The 19,971-nt window shown below is 37.0% G+C and overlaps 1 protein-coding gene across 1 annotated transcript in view; it reads right to left on the reverse strand.

The window, feature by feature from the left end:
- EVC2 (EvC ciliary complex subunit 2) overlaps window positions 1–19,971 on the reverse strand; it is a 261,845-nt gene that overhangs the window by 218,594 nt on the left and 23,280 nt on the right. The window contains exons 3-5 of the mRNA XM_043972227.1: window positions 14,593–14,759; window positions 11,374–11,439; window positions 5,516–5,702 (exon numbers count right to left, since the gene is read on the reverse strand). Of these exons, the coding sequence (XP_043828162.1) occupies window positions 5,516–5,702; window positions 11,374–11,439; window positions 14,593–14,759 (420 nt within the window). The remainder of the gene's footprint in view (window positions 1–5,515; window positions 5,703–11,373; window positions 11,440–14,592; window positions 14,760–19,971) is intronic.

Here is a 19,971-nt window from a genome sequence, read left to right on the forward strand (position 1 = left end):
TGACTTTGGACAAACCATGAGACTCAATTTCCTTAACTATAAAATGCTGATGATACAACCTGTTCTCCAATTCCCAGAGTAATTATGAAAATCAAAAGACATTATTTACCTAAAGTGCTTTAGACACTATAAAGTTGATACGTGGTTATCCACTATTTAAAAAAAAAAAGTATTATTGCCACCAAATGAGGCATTTGTGAGTGCATGTGAAAGTACTTTATATATTTTTTAAAACTATGCAAAAAAGTTTTGATATTATCATATTTAGGAATGAGTTTTCTTAAGTTTTGCAAAACAAACTTAAAGCTACTTTTATTCACTTTCCTGGTTTATTATAAAAAAAATCACAAATTGTGGCAAATGAGCCATTTTAAACGATTTTCTTAAAAATGGAAACTAGGGAAAATTAGAAGATTGTATTAAACTATCTTACCAGTATAGTGTTTAGTAAACACTAAAATGCATGCAGCTTTTCTCAGTAAGAAACTGATTTCTTCTTTCTATTCCCATAGTCAGCAGAACTTCTTTTTTTTTTTTTTGGGTGAGGCAATTGGGGTTAAGTGACTTGCCCAAGGTCACACAGCCAGTAAGTGTCAAGGGTCTGAGGTCAGATTTGAACTCAGGTCCTTCTGAATCCAGGGCTGGTGCTCTATCCACTGTGCCACCTAGCTGCCCCTGTCAGCAGAACTTCTAACCAGATTGTAAAGAATTTTCTCTGATAATAAATTGGACCATTTGTATATGTACAGTTGATGCACACAGAATTTAGAGCTGGAAGTAGCCTTAAGGATATGTAGTCCAACTTCCTCACTTTGCATATGAGGACACTGACATGATGAAGAAAGCAAAGGGAAGGGGCATATCCAAAGTCACAGAGGTAGTATCAAATCAACATTTGAATCCTGGTTTTTGACACCAAATTCAATCCTCATTCTATTATAATACATGGATTTAACTCAGGTAGAATAAACTTCAAATAAGCAAAATACAGGGAAAATGGCATGATTATTACCTATAAAAAAGGAAAAATTCTTGCTATTGAAATATATAGATGTCACAAGGCTAGAATAGATAGCTAATACATGTGGTGACAGAGACAACATATAAGAACAAAATCAATCATCCATATTATTGGGTCAAATCTAGTATGACATTTCATAGTGAAATATGTGAAATTTTATGCTTAGGTTCAAAAAATCAACTGCACAAATATCTCCCAAAGGAGACATTGGTAGATGGCAGTTGAAATTGAAAAATAGAGTTTTCATCAAAAATTGAAAAGTGGAGTTTTAATGGACTTTAAAATCAAATTTAATCAACAATGCAATACTGCAGCCAAGAAAGTTCATGCAAATCTAGCTTGCATTAATAAAAAATAGTATCCATAATAAAGAAATCATAATTCCTCTGTACTTTTCCCTAGGCAAACCCTTTTTTCTTATTCCACCTGTTATTTCATTGTTGTAGGGAGAAAGAATCCCCTCTATCAATGCTGATCAGAGCTTATTACAATGTCTGGCACATTTGTTGTTGTTCATTCATTTGGAGTTTTCTTGGCAAAGATACTAGAGTGGTTTGCCATTTCCAACTCATTTTACAGATGAGGAAACTGAGGCAAACAAGGTTAAGTAATTTGCCCAGGGTTATATAATGAGCATCTGAGGCCAAATTTGAACTCATAATGATGAGTCTTCCTGTTGGCCTAGTACTCTATCCAATGCGCCACTTAGTTGGCACATAGTAGGTGTTTAATAAATATTTATTGACTAATTATTGATTGTTAGAACCAGCTTGGAAATAAAGAGTCTTAGAAAGTGTCCTGGGGAACTGAGAGTCTGAGACTTTCCCAGGCTCACCCAACCAGTAGATATCAGCAGAACTTAAACCCAGGCCTTCTTGGTCCACGATCAGGTCTATATCCACTTCACCATATTGCTTCTCAGTTAAAATCTATGTAAAGTATCCTGTTCGGTATTAGATGTTGTACTTTTAGAAGGATACTGGATGATAGTTTGGAGATCTGGAATTTGAAAGTATCATTAGAGACTACTGAATTTAACACCCTGATTTTAATAGATGAGTAAACCCAGAGAGGTTAAGTGAATTGTCCAAGGTCACATAGGTAGTAAGTACTAGAGTCAGGTCTTGTTACTCCAATTTCAACACCAATCCAACAACCCTGATGACATATTGGGGAGGAACAATAGCTAGCAATTATATAGTTCTTTAAAGTTTGTAAAGGGCTTTGCAAATATTATCTAATATATAAAATATAGGATAGTGAATACCTGCAAGATCATTGGATCATAAATTGAATGGTTGGTTTATCCAAATGGGAATTTTTAGTCTAGAGAGTCCTCTTCCAATATCTGAAGCATTGTCTTGGAGGAAGGGGATTATCAGACTTTCTCTGCTTGACCCCAGAAGGCAGGATTAGGACAATGGATAAAAGTTATAGAGAGGCAGTTTTAGCCTAACTTTAATCGATGGAGCATTTGTATCAAGTACCTAACTTCTTAACAATTTTAACTATGCCACAGTGGAATGGGCTGTATGGAGAAGCAATGAGTATCCCTTTCTTGAGATCTTAAAGCAAAGGCCTCAGTATTATTGAGGGTTTTGTAAGAAGGATTCTGGTTCAGGTGTTGCCTTGCACTAGATGGCCCCTGAGGAGACCCTGTGATAGAGGCATTTTCATAAACTGGCTGATTCAGGGTTAATCTGATATTCTTCTGCAGTAGCTGAGCATCAGTTGAGATGCTTAACATCTGATAATGCCCAGCGTCATAATTATGAACTTTGAGCAAAAGCTGGATAACCATTTGCTTGGGGATGCTATAGAGGGAATTTATGCTTCAGGCACAAACTAGATTAGATGAGTTTAGCATTCTTTTCATTTCTGAGAAGGGATTATTTTTTATCACTCTGTACTAATAATTTATATTATCTATTTATATGGGGGTGAGGATAGGTATGGCAAGATGAATGTTGGTATTTTTATTTTTTTTTCTTTTAGTCAAATCCCTGATGTATTTCATCTCCAACCTACTTTTCTGGCTCTGGTTCACAAAACTAACCCTTACATCTTTCAAATTTGAGCCAAAAGGGCCTACTCACTGTTTCCCAGACATATTTTTTTTTACTTCTATTTTTGAGTTTTATTTAACTCTGAACTTAACACCAAATAAAACGAGTGTTTTCATGTACATGGTAGAAATGAACTAGGGCTGTACATGAAATTCTGAATCTCCCTTATGTACCATTTTCTTTTCTTTTCAGGTATATAATTAAATGTGTTACTTCCAAAGCTGTTCTACTTGTCTTTAATTCCTTCTGGCCTTCCTTCTGGTCTTTTTATGTGAATTTGTTAAAAATTCTTCAATGATTCTCCTCTCTCTCTCTCTCTCTCTCTCTCTCTCTCTCACTCACTCTCTTTTCCCCTTTCTCTCTCTGAAGTTCAATCTTTAGACCTCCTTTCCTTCCCATTTCTTCCACAATAGGGAAAAAAAGCAATGAAATAAATCTGCATAGTCAAAAAAAAACAAATTCCTTTTTTGGCAGTACCTAATTTTACACCTTGACTATTTCACCTCTTTTTCAGGAAGAGTGGCATGCTGCCTCATCAGTCTTTTGGAATCATTTTTGGTCACTGTATTAATCAGAGTTCTTAAGTCTTTCCAATCTCCTAGGATTCTTAGGTTTTCTTGCTTCTTTCTATGCCTTTACTCATGTTGTTACTATGCCTAAAATGGTTTTTCCCCATCTCTTTGCTTGTTTACCACATATGTACACATACAAGTATCAAGGTCTTGCTCAAATTGAGAACTTTTGCATAAAGCATACATGATGCTTCAGCCTAGAAGGGAATTTCTCCATCATTTGATCCCACAGTATTTTCTATTCATTTTAGCGACTTCTATTCCTACTTGATTATCTCTGAATATGTCTTCTCTATCAGACTGAAAGTTCCTTTGAGGTCATGGATTTTGTTTTCTCTTTAGTGCCTACTGTCCACGTAATCAGCGTGGTATCATATATGACACCTTATATGAACCAAAGGGCAAATAGGTGGTGCAGCAGACAGAGTACTGGGCCTAGAGACAGGAAGACTCATCTTCCTAAGTTCAAATCTGGCCTTAGACACTGACTAGCTGTGTGACCCTGGACAAGTCACTTCACCCTGTTAGCTTCCATTTCCTCATCTGTAAAATGAGCTGGAGAAGGAAATGACAAACCACTCCAGGATCTTTGCCAAGAAAACCCCAAATGGGGTCACAAAGAGTAGGACCTGATGAAGGGCAACTAGGTAGCATAATGAATAGAGTATCAGGACTGGAAACAGGAATATTCATCTTCCTGAGTTCAGTCTGGCCTTAGACACTGACTAGCTGTGTGACCCTGGACAAGTCACTTAACCCTGTTGGCTTTAGTTTCCTCATCTGTAAAACTATTGGGAGAAGGAAATGGCAAACAACTCAAGCATCTTTGCAAACAAAACCCAAACAAAACCCAAATGGCATCATGAAGAGTCAGACATGACTAAAACAACTCAACCACAACTACATACATATACACATACACATATGCATATACAAATACATATGTATCCATATGTATATATGTGTGTGTATATGTGTTTGTGTGTATATGTACGTATATCCTCTCTAGTTTTAGAGAGTTGTCTCATGACATTAAGAGATTAACTTATACCCATGGTCACAGAACCAGTGTGAGTTACAGATAGGGTTAAACCCAGGTGTATCTTACTCCATTACTGGCTTTCTGTATTGCACTTCGACATTATTATTATAAAGCCACAACACTAATTGAATGATATATATTTCGTTATATAATTTTTCTTTTTTGTATATATATATATGTGTGTGTGTGTGTCTGTGTGTGTCTGTGTGTGCGTATGTGATTTGTTTCCCCTTTCTTATAAAAATTAAAGGAAGGGGGCAGCTAGGTGGTACAGTGGATAGATAGAGCACCGGCCCTGGAGTCAGGAGGACCTGAGTTCAAATCCGACCTCAGACCTCAGACACTTAACACTTACTAGCTGTGTGACCCTGGGCAAGTCACTTAACCCCAATTGCCTCACCAAAAAAATAATTTAAAGGAAGAAGATAATTGATGAAAAGCTCTCTACATACTACATTACATGGGACCATGAATTATAGAATCAGAGATACAGAATTAGAAGGGACTTCAAAGGCCATCTAGTTCAACTCTCACAGGCAATAGCCAACCAAAACAAACAAACAAAAAAGGCAGAACTAGAAAATAAATGAATTCCAATGTCATACTAGAAGTAAGCATCAGAGACAGCATTTGAACAGAGGTCCTCTAACTCCAGTCATTACCTTTTCTTCTGCTCCACACTGTTTCTCTTTAATGAATAGAGTTTTCATTAAATTAATTTATTTTAAAAGTTAAATTAATTTAATTTAAATTTTAAAATTTTAATTAATCAATTAGGGTTTTATTATATCAATTAAGCACACATAAAAGTTACCTTGGAGAAATTTCTTTCTGAATATCTGAAACCCTTCTGAAGTCTTATTTCCAGAGGATTCCAGAACAGTGAGGCCTGTAATATTGTCCAGCAAGACAAGATCAGAGAGATTGGCTGCGGATGGTGTCTTGGTATTGTTAATGAGAAGTCTCACAGAGGCAGTCTCAACCTCGCTCTGCTGGGACACCTATGGCAAAGAGGAAGAGAAATCAATGCAGTGTTCCCCACTCAGAGGCATGCTTGGTAAATTGTGCCAAGATTCACTTGTGGAAGTGAAATCTTGAGGAAAAAGGGTGCTGTGGTGTTTTCAGTGCCCTGATGATTTGTCAGGCTCAGTTTGATTTTAAACTCCCAGGGAGAGTTTGAATTCATGCATGTCAAGCTGTTGCTTGGAGACACCATGATCAAAAACTTCTATTTTGAAATATAGTACAACAGTTTTTGTAGAGAAATGTTAGCTGTGAGTGCAATGAGGAATCCAAGAACCTGAGCTACAGTCTGATAGAGAAGCCGCAAAGTGTAACATTGTAATCAGAGTTTGGCCGACTGAAAAATCAGTATTAGCACAAGGCTCACACTATTTTTTTTTTTTGGTGAGGCAATTGGGGTTAAGTGACTTGCCCAGGGTCACACAGCTAGTAAGTGTTAAGTGTCTGAGGCCGGATTTGAATTCAGGTACTCCTGACTCCAGGGCCGGTGCTCTATCCGCTGTGCCACCTAGCTGTCCCCAAGGCTCACACTATTATGATGAGACTTTTTAAATAAATTTTCAATGAAGTTATGTTATCATTTTCATTTGTCATTTGAAGAACTCCATAAACATACATTTCATAGCCTATTTGCTCCATTGTGTTTAAATAAGAAGAATGACATTTCAGCATAATAAAAAGAGATCTGGACATAGGAAAGCTGTTGTTCAGTTGGTTCAATCATGTCCAATTCTCTGTGATGCCATTTAGGGTTTTCTTGGCACAGATACTGGAGTGGTTTGCTATTTCCATCTGCAGCTCATTGTACAGCTGAGGAAACTGAGGCAAATAAGATTATGTGACTTGCCCAAGGTAACACAGCAAATAAGTATCTCAAACCAGATTTGAACTCAGGACGATGAGTCTTCCTGACTTCAGGACAGATGCTCTATCCACTGTGACACCTAGATACCTATGAAAAACAAGATCTGAGTTCAAGTGCTGGTTCTCACATATTATCAGTGTTTCTGTGAACATCACTTTTCTGAGCCTCAGTTTCCTCATCTATAATATAGGGATATTTACACTACCTAGAACTCCCAGAAATGTTGTGAGGAGAGCACTTTGTAAATTATCAAGCACTACAAAGAAATTATAATGAGACCACCCAAAATATCACAGATTTAGAGCTCAAAAAGAATTTAGAATCCTACCTCAGACACTAATTGCGTGACCCTGAGTAAGTCACTAAAATACTGAACCTCACTTTCCGCATTGAGAGGTCATTTAGTCCAAACTCCCCATTCCACAGAGGAGGTCCACATAGGTTGTGACTTACCCAAGGTCACACACATAGTAAGCAACAGAACTAGACTTATGACTTATGCTCCTTCACTCCAAATTCAGCACCAGCATTCAAAGCCAGGGTTACCAAAAAGGAAACTCCCTTCCAACAGTACTGATTTACAACTCATTGATTAATTCAGATGAGATAATATGTATATAGTACCTAACACAATGTCAGACACATAGACATTAAGGGTTTAATGTTTATTCCTGGGGCGGCTAGGTGGCGCAGTGGATAAAGCACCAGCCCTGGATTCAGAAGGACCTGAGTTCAAATCTGGCCTCAGACACTTGTCACTTATGAGCTGTGTGACTTTGGGCAAGTCACTTAACCCCCATTGCCCTGAAAAAAAAAATTAAAATGAATGTTCATTCCCACTTCACCAAGTTATATTGTTAGAGAGTTTCCTAGATCATAGAGAGACAAAGCAACTGGTGGTCATAGTACCATAGATTCTGAGAGATCCATATAAGAGATATCCAAGGTCACTGATGGGCCTTTCCAGCTTGGAACTTATACATTGCCAGAACAGGCTTTGAGGAACTGGGGTCAATTCCTAGTGAAATTTGACATTAGAAATTTAATTAAGGCTGCACATAGATAAAATTTTGGTAAAGGTGATGGCATGGCAACAAATCAAGATATATTTAAATTAGTTTTCTGAATGATGCCTACAGGTGATTAGACTACTTGATCTCCAAGCTGCATCTCAGTTGTAAATGTTAGTTCTAGGGATCATCTTTCTTGGTGATTGAAAAAGAAATTCAAGCTGTGGAAAAGTGCTTTGGAGAACATCCTAATATTGTTATTTTTGTTTTTCATATTGTCATCTCATTACCTTCTAGCTATTTTTGAAGGCAGTACTCACTCTAGCCAGAATAATAGTGGTTAGGAAAAGGTGGCAGAGAAAAGGTGTACTTCCAATGGAACCCCATGTGACTGGACTGGGAAGGTAGCTTTTGTGTTGTCTTTTAACAGGTATGTTACCTTTTGTCCAAGATTGACCTGTTATTAAAAGGGTGGCATCATGAGTGAGATGAGCAGAATGAGTGAAAGGAGAAGAAACAGAAGAACATTATCTACAGTATCATCAACATTATGTGTTGATCAACTGTGATAGACTGGATTCTTCTCACCAATACAATGGTATAAGAAAGTTCCAGGGGACTCATGATGGAAAAGGCTCTCCAAATCCAGCGAAAAAAAAGAACTGTGGAATATGGATGCTGATTGAACCATACTATTTCTTTTATTTTTGGTGCTGTTGTTTTTCTATTTTGAGGTTTTTCCTTATTGCTCTGATTCTTCTCTTATAGCATGACTGAGGCAGAAATATATTTAATGTTGTTATGTATATGTATGTGTATATATATGTGTGTGTGTATAATATATTTATATATGTGTGTGTGTGTATATATATATGTATGTGTATATATATGTATGTGTATATACATATGTATGTGTATGTATATATATATATATATATATATCCTATATCAGATTGCCTGCTGTCTAGGGGAGGGGGTAGAGAGGAGGGAAGAAAAAAAAATTTTTTAATGGGGGCATCACCCCTACTACCTTTCAAATCTGGCACAGAACTTAGAATACTGAAGGTGAAATTTCTGCCTCTAGGTACCATCAAGTGATGCTGAGAATCAGACTGAAGGAGTTCTACCAAACAAAAAGGTACCATATCTACCCTGACTAGAGCAAAAGGCTCCACTGTCCACTTGATAATGACCTTTGATAATGGCAAAAGAGAAATCAAATGAGCCCCCAAATTCCTTCCAAGAGAAAATTTCATTAACAGAACTTTGCAAATACCTTTTTTATAAATAAAAAAAACATATATTTGGGGTGTAATAGCAATGATTCCCTCACCTTTCAGAAATCAATAAAAATGGGTGTTTTCCAGGAGGATGACTGAATAAAAATTTCAAGGTTGTTTTCCAGCCAAGTGACAAGAAATGCCCATATGGCTAACATGCCTGCTGCTCACAAAGCATCTGTTCAACTATATTTAAAATATTTTTAAAAGGCAGGCAAGATAAAAAATAAAATAAAATATTAAAATATTAATTAGATTTCAAAATGAAAGCTATCTTTCCTTTAAAGTACCTAATTGCAACTAATTTATACTATAAATACTTTCAGATTCTATTCTGATAATTCTGTAATTTCAAGGGAAGTTTTAATTTAACCTAAAACAAACAGGCTCTCATAATAACAATCACACTTAAAAATCATGATGTAAAGCATTTGGGTGAACATTAATAGAGGCATATAGATGATAAGGACTTAATAATATTTGCCATTTTTTTCATTTTCTTTTATCTGTAAGAGCTTATTGCAATCAAAGGATTAGGGACACTCTTTCCATGGGAAATTTAGCTTTTTTCCTCAACTTTATATATTATCTTCCTCTATTAGAATGTAATTTCCTTAAGGGCAGGGACTGTTGCTTGTATTTGTGTTTAGCAAGAGTGCACAGTGCCTGGCAGGTAGTAAACACTTTGTTGTCATTGTTGTTGTTATTCGTTATTTCTTATTTGTGACTCATGATCCTTTAGCTATAATTTAGTCAGTCTGTTTCATCATGTTTCATGAAATTTTAGATTTGGGAAACCACTTTAGAGAACATTATATCCAACCTCTGAAACAATTCAAGAATCCCTTTGTTAATAAATCTAACAGATGTTAATCTAGTCACTGCTGAAACTTTTAAAAGCTTTTGATATAACTAAGACTTGGTGGGCTATGTGTTATGGCTGAAATATGGCAGTATAAGGGAATAATTTATTCCTAAGAAATATTTGGTGGAGGATGACCAGAGGGAAGAACTAAGAAACATTGTCTCGGATGTGCAATACAGACTACTGAGGCAAGAAAACTAAATAGACATTTTGTTTAGGAAATAGTATAAACATTAAGGTATGATATAGTATTGATGGGAAACCTCAAACATCTCCTAGATTTCTCTTACTCTCAGCAACAGAGATGATAAAATTCATGACTTGCCTGAATGGTGATTTCATGCTCCAAAAAGTAGAAGAAGCAATGGCAGGAATCTATAGTTTTAGTTGGAATTCATCAACCAGCTACAAATTTGAAAAGATTCAGAGAAGATTCAAAGGCAAGCAATAGAGGCTGCCTACAAAAAAGTGGTGTAGTCCATCACAGCACTGGGAACCTTAAAGGTCAGAATGAGCTGCAGCCAGGGACAAATGCTAAGGACAACCCAAAAGGCTTGGTTTGCTGAACTGGAAACGTGAGAAGAGCAAAGTAGTGAGAGCATGATTTTCAAGGAAGATAGGATGATTACCTATGACAAAAGAAAGGAATCAACTCTTATTTTATTTTTTAATTCACGACCAAGGAAACAAATGTTTGGATGAGGAAGAATAAATTAGATATGGTTAATGCATAGTGAAACACAAGACTAATGAGAAGATGATAAGAGAGCCATCTAGCTGTCTTCAGTAAGTGCAAGTCACTAGGCTGAGACGAACTATATAGTCAAAGCATTTACAATGACCATATCATACAGAATAGAAGAAATAACAAAAGATGAAAAAAATAAAGGAAATTTCTTCATTTTCAAGAAAGAGAAATAAGACTTCCCAAACTATAACCCGATTAGTTTCCCTGTGATTCCTGGGGAAATTATAGAATAAATAATTAATAGGACAAAGTATTGAAAGAAATTACCAATGATCATTAAAAGCTAGAATAGCTTCTTCAAGAACAAATCATGCCAAACTAGGCACTTTTTTTTCTTTCTGTTTCTGATAGGATTACATGACTGGTAGACCAGGGGAATGCCATGGGGTGTGGGTGGGAGGGAAGTCAACCTGCATTTGGGCAAAGAATTTGATACAGTCACTCATTATATTCTTATAGACAAGATGAAGAAATGTAGGCAGGATGATAGTTCTTGGTCTTTCCTGACCCCAAGTCCAGAATCCTTTCCACTCCCCGCTGCCAAACTGACATTCTTTGAAGCATAGAAAGGCATTGAATGTTAAAAGGCAATGGTCAGAAGTATGGCCACCAAGTAATGTAATTTTCTAGCCATAACTCATGAATGTTGTCTACAGAGTCAGAGAGAAGCTAAGCTTATCAATTATGGAAGGAATACCCATACCAAAGAAATTGTAAATGTTCCAAGTACTGACCATAATAGAATATTAAATCATTCATTTCTCCTATGTTTGACTACACGTATATAACCAGTATGATCCATTTTGATATGCAAAATCAGTATTATTTATTGGAATAAAAGAAATTTTCTTCTCAAATACTATCCATATGTGAAAACTTACCATTGCACATTTCTGGAAAACTATCCCATACTCAGAAGACACAGAAATTCTGGAAACATCTTCATGCTGAAAATAAAAACATATTCTTAGTGAAAGTAATCAATTCCAGCCTACATGTCCTTTGTAAAATAGTGTTATAGCATACCTAGATGAAAATGAAGTGAGATAAAAACAAATGAATTCTGAAAGCAGAATTCCTGCTTTTTGCTGATGACTTTGCCACTTTGGTTGACTAATTTCAGAACAAGCTCCTGAATTTAGACTACTTGAGAGATCATCTTACCCAAATACTGAATTTAAAAATTGAGTCAAGTGAGTCCCCAAAAGGTGAAACAATGTGGTCAATGCCATTCATTGCAAAGTCATATAGTAAAGTCATGATTTGAACCCAGGTATCCTGAGAATGTTGTGTGCACTGGATAGAAAATGGGCCTCAAAGCCAAGAAGGGTTGGGTTCAAGTCCTCCCACTGACAAATACTGGCTATGTGACTCTGGGCAAGTCATTGAACTTCTTATTGTTCTAGACAATTTTGTAAAACGGTAAATTATGGAGAAATGTCAAGATGTATTGATAAAGGGTGTTTCTCACTAAGGAGGCCTCAGTGCCAAACAATCTTAGTTCTAATACTTATCCATATTCTGACTCTAAACCCAATAGTTTTTACACTACACCAAGACACTCTTAATATATCCACTGATTTTTAGATGCCTAAAATGTAGATAATAATACCCAATCTCTTCAACTAACAGCATTGTGCTACTGATAGAATTGGACAGTGTCCATGGAGCCACTTTGAAAATTCTAAAATACTCTATAATGAGAAGATTAAATTAAAGACAGAGTACAAACAAAGAAGGCTTTATTCAGCAATAAAGACTTTTGAGGAAGAATTTTGTCAACCTTAAAGCACTACTTAAATAGGAGTTATCATTATCACTGTAATCTTTATAAGAGTTACATTTGCATAGTTATGAGGCATATAGAATATATAAGTCTTGACAAATATGATCTATGAAGAATGATTCAGTGATTCTTTGTCTTTTGTTTTTGTGTGAGTATAGGAGGCAGGGTTTTTTTGTTTGTTTTTCTTTTTTGTTTTTGTTTTGCGGGGCAATGAGGGTTAAGTGACTCACCCAGGGTCACACAGCTAGTAAGTGTCAAGTGTCTGAGGTCGGATTTGACCTCAGGTACTCCTGAATCCAGGGCCGGTGCTTTATCCACTGCGCCACCTAGCTGCCCCAGGAGCCATTTTTATAAAAGGTCAATAATATAGGGCGAAAGCACAACTAACTATTTTATACTTTCTAGATATATTACCATAGGCAAATCATTTCCCCTCTATAAGAATTAGTTTGGCCACCTGTAAAGTGAGATTAACAATATTTTCTACTACCAACTTCTCAAAATTATTGTGATAAAATGTTCTATAAACATTAATGTGGTAGATTGTTATCTTTGTCATTGTCATTGTCGTAATTGATGTTGTTGCTGTTATTATGATTATGCTAGTTGTCTGACCTCACAGCAATTTAGATGAAATGCCCACAAATCCCAACTCAGACTTCTTCTGGTCCCAGTGGATATTGTATCATTTTTCCCCAATATGAGTCTTTCCCTGTAGGCAAGAGTAACCACATACAATGTGTTAGATGCTCACGAGGCTTTGCCTCTCACTGCCTAGGTGCATTCTCTGTTCTTTGAAGCTCGGTACAATGGGAAAAACACGGGATTTGGAGTTAACAAACCCAGCCTCAAGTTCTGTTTATGTAACATACACCCTGTGTGACCTTGGGCCACTCATTTAATGGCCCTGGGCCTCAGTTTCCTTATCTTTAAAGTGATAAGTTGGCACATATCAATTGGGGAATCAATGAGAAAATTATGGTATATGAATGTGTCATATTGTGCAGTAAGACATGATGAAAGAAACATTTAAGAAGAAACCTGGGAAGATTTGTATGAACAGATGCAAAACGAAATGAGCAGAATGAATAGAACAAGTTATGTCACAGCTACCACATTTTAAAGAAAAATAACTTTAAAAGATGTTAAGAATTTTAATCAATGAATGGTCAACTATGACTCTAGAGGATTCTATGGTCAACTATGACTCTACTTCACACCTCTTAAAGAGACTAGAGATTCAGAAAAAGATATTCTTTTCTATGTACGTGGTCACTTTGTATGTTTGTTTTACATGATTCAGCTAACTTTATTTATTTTTTTTGTGGGGGCAATGAGGGTTAAGTGACTTGCCCAGGGTCACACAGCTAGTAATTGTCAAACATCTGAGGCCAAATTTGAACTGAGGTCCTCCTGAATTCAGGGCTGGTGCTTTATCCACTGTGCCACCTAGCTGCCCCCTCGGGTAACTTATAACAGGTTTTATTGGGGGGAGAGAATTGGTAAGGAAAAGAGAACAAATGATAGTGATGAAAAGATGGAAGGAAGGAAATTAATGAAGCATTAAGAAGTAGAACAATAAGAGGGAAATACAGACAAGCAGGAGAATCTTTGGCAAAATGTGTAAAATTTAGCATATCCCTTAAAAGAAACAAAAACATACCATTTGTAATGGAATTTGCAGTTTTATATACAATATTGTTGTTTAGTCATGTCAGAATCTTTGTGACCCCATTTGGGGTTTTCTTGGCAAAGATACTGGAGTGCTTTGCCATTTCCTTGTCCAGCTCATTTTATAGATAAGGACACTAAGGCAAACAGGATGACATGAATTGTCCAGAGTCACACAGTATCTAATGCCAGATTTGAACTGAAGTCTTCCTAACTCCAGGTCTGCTGCTTTATCCACTCTGCTACCCAGTTACCCTCATTTTACAGAAAAAGAAACTGAGGCTCAGAGAATGGAAGTGAATTGCTTGAAGTCACACATTTATTAATGGCAAAATCAGCACTAGCACTGAGGCCTGCTTACTTCCTCTACACCACACTCTCTCCTCTACTTCAAGAGCCCCAGGGACAGGAAAGCTATGAGGCATCTCATTCTACTGTCAGAGTGCCCTGATTTTTAGACTAATTTACTGAACTGAATCTGTCTCCCTGTAACTGCCACAAGACCCTTTGATGTGTAAATATGCATTAAGTGTTAAGAGAAGTTTGACATACATGGATTTTTTTCAGTAATACACTGTTTTATTATGTGAAAGTATCAGTGAAAAAATAAATCTATTTTTAATGTGCCAAATGATTCACTGACCAGGTGGTGCATGATAGAAGAATCTCTTTTGAATAAAGTCTTCTTGGTCCATGAGCTTATTAGAGAAAATACTGAATGACTCCAAGGTTCATCGGAGGCTGCGGAAGTCAAGAGCAGGTCAAAATCTGCAGTTCTTCTGTCATTTCCCATTCCAAGTGGCTCTTCAGCTAAAATTTCAACCACACATGAGTCATGGCATGAATTAAAAGGATATCATGGTAAACTCTGCAGTCAAGCACTGCCTTAGCCGGAACTCTCAAGAATAACAATGATTCATTTTCCTAGAGGGCTTTGAGTTTTTACAAAGTGCTTTTTCCCCCAACAACCCTTAAAGGTAAGGCATTTAAGTTTTATTGTCTTTACTTTTCAGAAGATGATATAGAGATCTCCAGTGATATACATGCTCAGTCTTATGGGTTATAAATTGCAGATCCATTCCAAATTTGAAATAAGTTAATAAAATAATGATTGTTTTTAGATTAAAGCCAGACTGAGTAGTCCCCTTCATAGAACAAGTAAAGGAACATGCAGACCACTGACTGCATCCAAAGGAATTTTACCTGTCCTTGTGTTTAGCGTTATCTGATCTATTCATGACTGGTATACACAGAAATAAGTGGGATTGATTTACCCTACATTGGTTCATTTGTATCCCTTTCTGTGTCTCAACCATGAATATATAGGTGGAATCAATTATTGGTGAGTGGCCTCAGATAAGTAAGTTGTCTGGGCTGAAGCTATACATGCAACTTGATACTATTACTAGGTCAATTTCCAGAGATGATTAGGGGAAAAGAACCAATATGTTCTAAAAATGTTTATGTCATGTCTCTTTGTGTGGGCAAAGAACTGGAAATTGCAGGGATGCCCATTAATCGGGGGATGGCTGAACAAGTTGTGGTACATGATTGCGATGAAATACTACTATACTCTTAAAAATGATGAGCAAAATGATCATTGAAAAACATGGAAAGACTAGCATGACATAATGAAGAGCAAAATGAGCACAACCAAGTGAACACTGTATACAGTAATAGCAATACTGTTCTAAGAACTACTTTGAAGGAGTAAGGTATTTTGATTATTACAAATACTTGTAAAGAATTAATTGTTATTTGAGGTTTTTATGCCTCCACACGCACTGGCCTGGGGCTCCGCAAACCACACGGTGCTCCACCCACTGGTTGTAGCCGTTGCCATGGTGCTGGCACCTCATGTCATCACCACATGCTGACGCCTACATGGGCCTGGCAAAATTATAATGATTGGAAGCCTAGTGAGGGCAGTCATGTGACTGTCAGAGCGGCCATCCCATTGGCTGGGGCTGTGTGTTTTCTCTGGGATTGGGGGAGGAGGATTGGGCATTCTAGCTGGACGCTGGAAGGGGACAGGAGTTATGCTGCATATTCTCAGCTGATTCCTGGGCGGTGATATTTTTTCAGGTTGTATAATTTCCCTTTCCCCATTTTATTTCCTTTCCCTTGATCCTACTGATCCTGTTCATGTGTGTGTGGTTTTTTTTTTAAGTTCGTTCTTGTTAAAAAATCCTGTTCTGTTTTGAGGGAGGCTGCCGGTTTCCTTCCTTGCCCCAATATTGCGGTGAGCCATAGCTAACACTCCCCAATTAAAAATTGGTCCCCACATACCCAAATTAACTACAAAGGACATATGAAGAAAAGCACTATCTGTATCCAGAGAAAGAACTGATAAATAGAAGTATGTATAGAATAATTTTACGTATATATATATGTGTGTTTAATGGTGGCTTTCCATATGGCAGAGCGGTGTAGGGAAGAAAAAAATAAAGGGGAAGAAAGAAATTTACATGATAGTTTTGTTTTATTTTTAAAAGGAATAGCAAGTTTTACATAGTAGATTTGTGGTTTCATGTGTAATCATCTTTTTTATTATATTAAAAAAAATTCCTCAAAAAAGGTGAAAGTAGGGACCAGGAAAAGCAATGAATGCAGTATGCATATCTTCTATCCTGTTTGTTTAAATGGCTCTGTGACCATTATTAATCATGGTGGGAAGGGGATATACCTCAAAAGTTTGTTTAAAAGTCAACCAGGGGCAGCTAGGTGGCACAGTGGATAGAGCACTGGCCCTGGAGTCAGGAGGACCTGAATTCAAATCTGGCCTCAGACACTTAACACATACTAGCTGTGTGACCCTGGCCAAGTCACATAACCCCAATTACCTCACCAAGAAACAGAAAAGCAAAAAACAAAATAAACAAAAAAAGTCAACCAAGAAGAATTCTGGGTTACATGGTCAACAATATAGAGACCTAGACATTTTATCCAGTCCTCACCTCAGTTATTCTCAAAATCTTCCCTAAAGCAGAATTATATGCTAGAAGTAAAGCAATTATAACTGTCTCCACAGGCTAAGATAATCAAGAAGCCAAGAAGTTTCCTTATAAATTAACTGCAGAGAATGCTATGCTTACTCATTCAATACTCCCTCTACCAGCAACCACAAAGTGACAGGATGCACAGCATGACCCAAGAGTTTGCACTCTGGGATCCACTAAATCATTTTCCTCCTGTGTTTACCATACCTGCCAGTAACCCTGCCCCAAGCCATACCCCACCATTCTATGGAGGAATTTGGAAAGTAGGAAGAGGTATAAGAAGGTAGAATCATACTCTATTTTGGCAGCAGCATTCAACCAAAGAACTAAAGACAGAGGGAAAGGTTTGAGGGAAAACATGAGTTTAGTTTTGTGCATGTCTCTGAGACATCCAGTTTGCAATTTCTCATAGGCAGTGAAGCTCAGGGGAGGTACCATAGCTAGATGTGTAGATCTGTGCTTCATCTGCATCCAGGTGATGGTTAAATCTATGAGAGCTGATGAGGTTACCAATGGAGTGTGTAGAGAGAAAAGAGAAGAGGACCAAGCACAAGAGCTAGGCAGAACATCCATAATTAAGGGTGTGATATGAAACATGAGCCAAAAAAAGGAGGTGGAGAAAGAGCAGACATCTAAGGGGAGAATAAGGGGAGAGCCGTGTCATGAATGCCCAGAGATGAGAATATCCAGGGGAGGATGATCATGGGTATGAAATGCAGAAGGTTGACTGTGAATCAAGCAAACTGAGAAAAATCATCAGATCACTGGCAACTTTGCAAAGAATGGTTTCAGTGGATGATGAGGTTAGAAGCGAGATTATAATGGACTGAGTAACAAATGAATAGAGAAATCTAGGTAGTAAGTGTAGATAGGTTTCTTTTAGGAGTTTGACAGATGAATATAGGAAAAATGTAATATGATAGCTAGAGGTAATGGCAGGACCTAGTAAAGATATTTAAGGAGGGGAGAGACTTAAGCATATTTGAATGCAGTAGGGAAGGAACCAGGAGATAAAGGTTGAATTTTGGAAAGACAGGGGGCATGATATGCTGTAGAACATATAAGCAGCAGGACAACTGGCAAGGAGGAGCACTACCATATTGTCAGAGACTGACAGAGGCAGCAGTGTGAGGGAGGGAAGAGTTGGAAGTGATGTTAAGGAGCTTTGAAATGAAGAGAATGGGAGAAGAGGTTGTTAACAGAGAATGGCTTCAACCTTCTTAGTAAGGAAAAAGATGAGCTATTTAGCTAAGAGAAAGAGGAGAGAGGGAAATGTAAGAGCTCTGAGGAAGGAAGAGGAGGGTTGGAGTAGTTGTAGATACAGTGGAAAGGACAATGGCTTTCGAATCAGATGCCTTGGGTTCAACTTCTGGTCCTTAGACTTAGCTGCTATGTGAACTTCGGAATGACACTTTGAACTACAGATTTAAATAAGCCTCCATTTCATCATCTGCAGCATAGCATAATAAGTATTTACATGGAGTTTGACAATGAGCTACACTACCTATGCAGAGGGAAGTATTATCACTTCCAAAAAATAAATAGTATACACTAATTGACTGAGAACTGTAGTGTTTTAGAGAAATATAATCTCAGATATACCTAATGAGAAAATGAAGTCTATTCAATAAATCTATTTAATATAAATCTATAATATTATATATGTATAGATATTTATTTATTTACTCATTCATTCATTTATTCATTTATTTGTTTATTCACCATTCATTCACCCATTTATTTATTTGTTCTTTCTTCATTTATTTATTTGTTTGTTTGTTCATTTATTTATGTTTGTCCATTTGCTTTTCTATTAATTCATTCATTTTTCTATTTGCTTATTCATTTAGTTAGTTGTTCATTCATTCATTCATCCATCCATCCATCCATTCATTTATTCATTTGTTTGCTTGTGATGCATTAAAGGAACATACTATTAAGGTCCTCTAAGAGAGACTTTACATAGCCAGGACACAAGGGACAAGGGTGAGAATAGGATAAGAGAGAATATGAAACTGTTTGTTGGTGATGCTAAATCACCAGAGCTGAAACAGGACTCAACATAATGACCTAATCCTAAGGGGTTGGTAAAGGGGGTGGGGAAGATGCACAGTTACTGGAAGAATAAGCCAGACAAGTCAGTCCATGTCCCTGGGTTATACAGGAGGACATTGGAGCTAACGATTGTACTTCCTACCTTACAGGATTGTTGTAAAATAAGGTACCATTAATCTTCTTACATGATAGTATGACAAATGTCACTCTCAGAAGGTCTGGGTGGCAGATATTACAGAGGCAGTTTATCACATGAAGAGATATAGGGTCTTGGTTTCAGAGAACGGGTGAAGAAACAAATTTTTCTCTGTTCATTAGAGAGGTGGGTGTTCGTGCAATGTCAAGGAATGAAGTATATGCTGCTAGATGCAATCACTTGATCACACTCTTGCTTAACTGTTTTCACAAAGGAAGTTCCAATGGGGTAGGTACAAGAAAAGATAGTGATGCACAGCACAAATGTCCCTATAAAACACTAAAAAAAGGTATTAGCTAAGTCATATTTAAGTCACATAACATCTTGATGGCAGAAAGAAGACAAACTATATGATTTACAGAGTGGGTCAAATGGGACTATAAACAAACAGGAAGCCAAAATCCCTTGAGATAATCTCATGGTTCAATTGTTTGGACAAAAAGGAGCACTCCAAATTTAGTTTTGAACTTGAGGTGAACCATATTGTCATTGTGTTCAGAAAAATATCCAAATAAAACCAACTAGAAATGCTAATATTGAGATGAAGGGTATGAAAGGGATAGGGAGTTGAATGGTCTCAGTCAATGAAGGGTTTCGAACATCTATTTATTTTCATGAAAACAGTGGGGAAATTGAGAATATGTTACTGTCTGGGCTTTTCTGCGGGGAAAAATTCCAACTGGAGAAAGGTTAATAGCATAAATAAATGAGAAGGGAAATTTGTAGTTCAGTTAGGGGGAAAATCAGCTAGAAAAACTCCTAACATAACAGA

This window comes from Dromiciops gliroides, chromosome 6 (genome assembly GCF_019393635.1).
Source record: "Dromiciops gliroides isolate mDroGli1 chromosome 6, mDroGli1.pri, whole genome shotgun sequence".
Classification (NCBI taxonomy): domain Eukaryota; kingdom Metazoa; phylum Chordata; class Mammalia; order Microbiotheria; family Microbiotheriidae; genus Dromiciops; species Dromiciops gliroides.